General features: G+C 42.0%; 1 protein-coding gene across 1 annotated transcript; it reads left to right on the top strand.

Annotated features, from left to right (window-relative positions):
* The first annotated feature begins 5,217 nt into the window (after positions 1–5,217).
* Positions 5,218–6,009, top strand: LOC130134829 (uncharacterized). The gene has a single exon (XM_056302532.1). The coding sequence runs from the start codon at positions 5,218–5,220 to the stop codon at positions 6,007–6,009; it is 792 nt and encodes a 263-aa protein (XP_056158507.1).
* Positions 6,010–7,438: the final 1,429 nt, after the last annotated feature.

The following is a 7,438-nucleotide window of genomic DNA, read 5'->3' as shown; positions in this document are numbered from 1 at the left end:
TTATTCTTTTCTTTTTTTTTTTTTTTATCTTCATTAATGGAAAGTTTTCCATTTAAATTTGGAAACAAAGTAAATCAACGATCGTATATAAGTGGTTATTGATAAGATGGAAGATTTTCCATGCTGCCGGATATTGTATCTTGTAGTTAGAGATTGGATTGCCGTCCAAGCACATATTAATGAAAGTTTATGTGCTGGATATTCAAATATTTTACAGATATGCACAACCACTTAGACATCAAATTAATTAATGAAATCAATCAAATTGAATAATAAAATATTCAAATTGATAGCGGATGAAATCATTATCTAATTCGAAATATCACGTGGATAAGTTTCCAAATAGGATTCGACGGACCACAAACGGGACAGTGGCCTGCAGTGGATTACAGCTCGGGACCGGGGAGGCTCACGGTAACAAGTTCACAGATGAGCTCATGGATGGTGAAGAAACTCGGCCAGAGAGGGTCTTCGCCGAGACAGCTCTTGGGAAACACCTGCAAAAACAGAATAACTCTTGGTGTGGGGTGTCTTGGGACTGAGCACGATTGGGGTGAGTCAAGCAGGAGCGGCGCAACGAAGACTCGTGGCAGCTGGGTTTGCAATGAGAAGGCAGCAAAATCACCGGATCAGCAGCGATGACAAGATTGAAAAGAAACACCCGGGAGCTCGGAACAATAACAGCTTCATCGAGGGGATTTGCGACACCGCAACAGGAGCGGAGCAACATCTCGAGTGTCAATGCAGAGGCAAATCAGCAGCAGGAGCAGCACCATCGTCGGGGTGGTCTGGCGAGGCGTGTCGTGGGCAGAGCAGGCACGGCGGCTTGGCAGTAACACATCGGACAAGCTGGGATCAGTTGGCTCGTCGAGGCAACAGGCACGGCGGCTGGGGCTGGCTGGATTCGTAGTCACGGAGAGGGGCAGCTCGGACCAGAGCAACAACGTCGGGGTTGACGTCAAGCTCGCAGCAAGGAAGCAACGACTCTTTCTCTCTTTAACTTTTTACCCTCTTTCTTGTCTTGCCTTTTCTTTGAGTTTTGTCAGAGAGCCCCCACGTCTCGTCTTCTTGTGCTTTTATAGTGCTTCTCTTGACTACCGAACCAGTAAGAAATGATCATCCCCTCTTTCTTTCCTGTTTCTGTACGCAATAAAACTGGGCCCCCAAATATCAAAGACAAATTATCAAAGACAAATTGTAAAATAATGTTGACTTCCGTTGTATATATTGCAGATTCTGTGAAGAACATGTGATGCGGGAGCATCCGACTTAGCTTTATCGAACAATTTGGAACCATCGATGCTTATTCAAGCCAATAAAGAATTTGGGCATCATGTGCTTCGAATGGGTCATTTCCAACGATTCTGAATGAAACAAAACCTATCGATAACATATCGATATGATGAAGAACGTCGATAACTTGAAGTATATTGATGACATATCGATGGGAGGCTATTATGGACTATTTCAAAGAGCATTTGAAGAGTTTTCAACAAGGTTATCTTCTGGTCAAAGGGGGAATACGAATTTTGCAAAGATGAAAACTCAAGAATGCAAGTTCCCATGCTATTAATTGCATTTCTAAGTTCCTAGGTGTCTTTACTATTTTACAAGTTTCAGAGAGTCAAAGTTTGTAGAACCTAGGTGCTTTATTATGTTTCTTAGTTCCAAGGTTTTTCTTTTAATATTTCGGTTAATTCCTAGATTTCGTTTCTCCTATAAATAGAGGACGATTCTCCATTGTAAGAGGGGATTTTGAGGAATGAAAATTTGTGAGATTTCTTTAGGTTTTTCGTGGTATTAACCCTATATTTTATTTGTTTAAATTCGGAAATAAAATAAACCAGCGATCATATCCAAATGTTTATGGATATTAATGGAAAGTTTTCCATTTAAATTTGGAAACAAAGTAAATCAACGATCGTATACAAGTGGTTATTGATAAGATGGAAGATTTTCCATGCTGCCGGATATTGTATCTTGTAGTTAGAGATTGGATTGCCGTCCAAGCACATATTAATGAAAGTTTATGTGCTGGATATTCAAATATTTTACAGATATGCACAACCACTTAGACATCAAATTAATTAATGAAATCAATCAAATTGAATAATAAAATATTCAAATTGATAGCGGATTAAATCATTATCTAATTCGAAATATCACGTGGATAAGTTTCCAAATAGGACTCGACGGACCACAAACGGGACAGTGGCCTGCAGTGGATTACAGCTCGGGACCGGGGAGGCTCACGGTAACAAGTTCACAGATGAGCTCATGGATGGTGAAGAAACTCGGCCAGAGAGGGTCTTCGCCGAGACAGCTCTTGGGAAACACCTGCAAAAACAGAATAACTCTTGGTGTGGGGTGTCTTGGGACTGAGCACGATTGGGGTGAGTCAAGCAGGAGCGGCGCAACGGAGACTCGTGGCAGCTGGGTTTGCAATGAGAAGGCAGCAAAATCACCGGATCAGCAGCGATGACAAGATTGAAAAGAAACACCCGGGAGCTCGGAACAATAACAGCTTCATCGAGGGGATTTGCGACACCGCAACAGGAGCGGAGCAACATCTCGAGTGTCAATGCAGAGGCAAATCAGCAGCAGGAGCAGCACCATCGTCGGGGTGGTCTGGCGAGGCGTGTCGTGGGCAGAGCAGGCACGGCGGCTTGGGCAGTAACACATCCGACAAGCTGGGATCAGTTGGCTCGTCGAGGCAACAGGCACGGCGGCTGGGGCTGGCTGGATTCGTAGTCACGGACAGGGGCAGCTCGGACCAGAGCAACAACGTCGGGGTTGACGTCAAGCTCGCAGCAAGGAAGCAACGACTCTTTCTCTCTTTAACTTTTTACCCTCTTTCTTGTCTTGCCTTTTCTTTGAGTTTTGTCAGAGAGCCCCCACGTCTCGTCTTCTTGTGCTTTTATAGTGCTTCTCTTGACTACCGAACCAGTAAGAAATGATCATCCCCTCTTTCTTTCCTGTTTCTGTACGCAATAAAACTGGGCCCCCAAATATCAAAGACAAATTATCAAAGACAAATTGTAAAATAATGTTGACTTCCGTTGTATATATTGCAGATTCTGTGAAGAACATGTGATGCGGGAGCATCCGACTTAGCTTTATCGAACAATTTGGAACCATCGATGCTTATTCAAGCCAATAAAGAATTTGGGCATCATGTGCTTCGATGGGTCATTTCCAACGATTCTGAATGAAACAAAACCTATCGATAACATATCGATATGATGAAGAACGTCGATAACTTGAAGTATATTGATGACATATCGATGGGAGGCTATTATGGACTATTTCAAAGAGCATTTGAAGAGTTTTCAACAAGGTTATCTTCTGGTCAAAGGGGGAATACGAATTTTGCAAAGATGAAGACTCAAGAATGCAAGTTCCCATGCTATTAATTGCATTTCTAAGTTCCTAGGTGTCTTTACTATTTTACAAGTTTCAGAGAGTCAAAGTTTGTAGAACCTAGGTGCTTTATTATGTTTCTTAGTTCCAAGGTTTTTCTTTTAATATTTCGGTTAATTCCTAGATTTCGTTTCTCCTATAAATAGAGGACGATTCTCCATTGTAAGAGGGGATTTTGAGGAATGAAAATTTGTGAGATTTCCTCTGCTTGAGTGAATATCTTCGGAGAGTGGATAACTCCTTTCGGTCTCTTTATCCTTGGAGCGTGGATTACTCCTTGGTGGTGAGCCAAGAAGCCCTTTATCCTTGACTGGTGGTATCTTTAGGTCTTGGTGGTGAGCTTCTCCTATCCCGAAGTCCTTTATCCTTGGCTGGTGGAATCTTTAGGCCTTGGTGGTGAACTTCGTAGATCCCGATCCTCATCCTTGGTTGGTGGCGTGGCCTTTATACCTTGGAAGGAGATCATTCTATCTTATTTTATTTCTGCATTTTTCCCTTCAGTTCCATCCTCATACACTCCATTCCATACACTTATCTAGAAAATTCCAAAAAGAAAATTACCCGTTCCGGAATCACTCGCCCACCAACGTATCAAATTGATATCAGAGCTCAAGGTTGAACTTGTTTGAGTGATTCCTTTTTGTTTTCCAATCCTTATTCAACATGGATGATCGGGTTCCAAGAGGCTTGACTTTGGAATAAGCGCACAATGAAAGGTGGGATCGTGTTATCAAAAACCTTCAGCAACAAATGGAGCGAGTCCTCAATCTTCTAGAGGATCCGGCGAGACAAGGCCAACCGGAGAGGCGTCCGAATGATCGACGTCGGCATGACGATTCAGAATCTCGTCAAAGTTCTAGTGGCGATTCCAATTCCACTGGGGGCAACTCTAGTGATTCCGATTCTCATATCCGAAGACGAAGAGGGAGGCATAAGGAGAATGATCGAGACATCAAAGTAGAGGTCCCTGAATTTGAAGGTAGTCTCAATCCCGACGACTTTGTGGATTGGCTACATATAATCGAACGGAGTTTTGACTTCAAGTCCTACTCAGACGAGAAGAGGTGCAAGGTTGCTGTCCTAAAGTTGACAAAGTATGCTTCTCTATGGTGGGAGAATCTAAAGCATCAGCGAGCAAGAGAAGGAAAAGGCCAAATCAAGTCTTGGGAAAAACTCAAGAAGTTGATGAAGAAGAGGTTCTTGCCCAACAATTATAGGCAAGATCTTTTCCTAAAACTGAATTCCCTAAGACAACAAGGGATGAGTATTGAAGAATACATCCGTGAGTTTGAACAACTCAAAATGAGATGCGACGTTCCAGAAGTTCCAGAGCAAACCGTCGCTCGTTTCCTTGGCGGCATGAATAGAGAAATTGCTGATATGGTTGAACTTCAACCGTATTGGTCCTTTGAAGACGTTTGTAAGCTAGCCATAAAAGTTGAGAAGCAACTGAAAGGCAAGAGGTTTTCCTCCAGAACCTCAACCAAGGCGACATCCTATTTTAAGGGTGCTTCCTCAAGCAAGGTCGACAGCACATCGACCAAAGACAAAGGAAAGGAGAAGAGTACAGAGCCTTCCAAAGAATTCAAGAAGAAACCTGAAGGCAATGCGAGGAAATGCTTTAAGTGCCATGGTTTTGGGCATTTTCAAGCAAATTGTCCAAATCGGCGAGTTATGACTCTTCAAGAAATTGAGGAGATCAATTCGGCACTTCAATAGGCTGAAAGCAATCCGGACCAAAATGGTTCCGAATTTGAAAAGGAAGAAGAACTTGTGGAGAAAGTAGATGATGGCGAAATGTTGATCATACGAAGAGTATTGCATGTTGAAGTTTCTCTTGATAATGAGCAAAGGGAGAACATCTTTCACACCCGTTGCACTATTAACGGGAAGGTATGTTCGGTGATTATCGATGGTGGGAGTTGCACCAACGTTGCTTTGACAACCCTTGTCGACAAGCTGAAGCTTCCAACAACGAAACATCCTCAACCATACAAGCTCCAATGGCTCAATCAAGGAAATGATCTCAAGGTAACCAAACGAGCTCTTATATCGTTTTCGATTGGGAAGAACTATCGAGATCAAGTTCTGTGTGATGTGATTCCCATGGATGCATGTCATTTGTTATTGGGAAGACCTTGGCAATATGATATGAATGCTGTGCGTGATGGTCATAAGAACACATACTCTTTTCGAAAGGAACAAAAATGCATCACCCTTTTACCCTTGAATCCTTCATTGATACATCGAAATCAACCTGGGGAGGGAAACACTGGTAAGGAAAGTTTGTTCTTAAATGAAACACGGGTTGAGAGAGCCATTAGCAAACAAAAGAATGTATTTGCTTTGCTTATGGTAGAGAAAAAGAGTGAGATAGAGCGACCCATTCATCCAAAGAAGCATCGCTTGTTGAAAGATTTTGCAGATGTGTTCCCGGAGGATTTGCCACCTGGATTACCTCCCATAAGAGGTATTGAGCATCAAATTGATTTGATCCCCGGCGCTCCTTTACCAAACAAACCAGCTTGTCGATGTAATCCGAAGGAAACAAAGGAATTGCAAAGACAAGTCGATGAACTTATCGACTGAGGATATGTTCGAGAAAGCATGAGTCCATGTTCTGTTCCGGCTCTACTCGTGCCCAAGAAAGATGGTTCATTCAGAATGTGCGTCGATAGTCGAGCCATTAACAACATCACCATTAAGTATAGGTACCCTATACCTAGACTTGATGATATGCTTGATGAATTGTATGGTTCTACTGTCTTCTCAAAGATAGATTTGCGGAGTGGTTATCACCAAATCAGAATGCAAGAAGTTGATGAATGGAAGACGGCTTTCAAAACCAAGGGAGGCCTTTATGAGTGGTTGGTAATGCCATTCAGGTTATCCAATGCTCCAAGTACCTTCATGAGACTTATGAACGAGGTTCTTCGTTCCTTTATTGGTCGATTTGTCGTTATTTATTTCGACGATATTCTTGTTTATAGCAGGGACGAGGAGGAGCATATCTCTCATTTAAAACAGGTCTTTAATGTCTTGAGAGGACAGAAACTCTATGCCAAAATGGAGAAATGTGAGTTCTTCTCTCCAAGCATTGTGTTTCTTGGTTATGTAGTTTCCAAAGAGGGAATTTCCGTCGATCAATCCAAGGTGGAAGCTATGAAGACTTGGCTGGTTCCGAAGTCCATTTTTTATGTAAGAAGTTTTCATGGACTTGTTTCTTTCTATCGACGGTTTGTTAAAAATTTCAGTACCATCATGGCTCCTATAACTGAATGCATGAAGAAGGGAGCTTTTGAATGGACAAAGGCTGCTCAAAATGCTTTTGAGGTAATCAAGCAAAAACTTTGTAAGTCCCCTATTCTTGCTCTTCCTGATTTTGATAAAGTATTTGAAGTTGAGTGTGATGCAAGTGGAATTGGCATTGGTGCTGTTCTTATGCAAGCACAAAAACCTTTGGCGTATTTCAGCGAGAAGCTGACTGATTCGAAGAAGAATTATTCAACTTATGATAAAGAGTTCTATGCCATTGTCCGAGCTCTTGATCATTGGAGTCATTATTTGAGGCCAAAGCAATTTGTCCTTCATTCTGATCATGAAGCTCTCAAATTCATTAGCGGCCAACGCAAGCTTAATTCGAGACATGCAAAATGGGTAGAATTTCTTCAATCCTTTTCTTTTGTCTCAAAGTATAAACCTGGACACACTAATGTTCTAGCAGATGTTTTATCGAGGATTCTTGGATTTCAATTGATGAAAGAACTTTATTCTAAAGATGCTGAGTTCTCATCAACCATCGACAACTGTAAGCGAGGAGTTCAAGGTACATATTCCTTACAAGATGGGTTTCTTTTTAAAGGAAATCGATTATGTGTGCCGAAGAGTTCTTTTCGCGAGTTGCTAATCCGAGAAGCGCATGGTGGTGGAATGGCTGGTCATTTTGGAGTTAACAAAACTCTTAAGGTTCTTCAAGAACATTTCTATTGGCCAAAGATGAATGGAGATGTGCATGCTA

The sequence above is a fragment of the Syzygium oleosum genome, unplaced genomic scaffold (genome assembly GCF_021117445.2).
Source record: "Syzygium oleosum isolate NSW1041296 unplaced genomic scaffold, Sole_v2.1 Sole_v2.24, whole genome shotgun sequence".
NCBI lineage: Eukaryota > Viridiplantae > Streptophyta > Magnoliopsida > Myrtales > Myrtaceae > Syzygium > Syzygium oleosum.
This window is presented reverse-complemented; position numbering and strand designations above follow the sequence as displayed.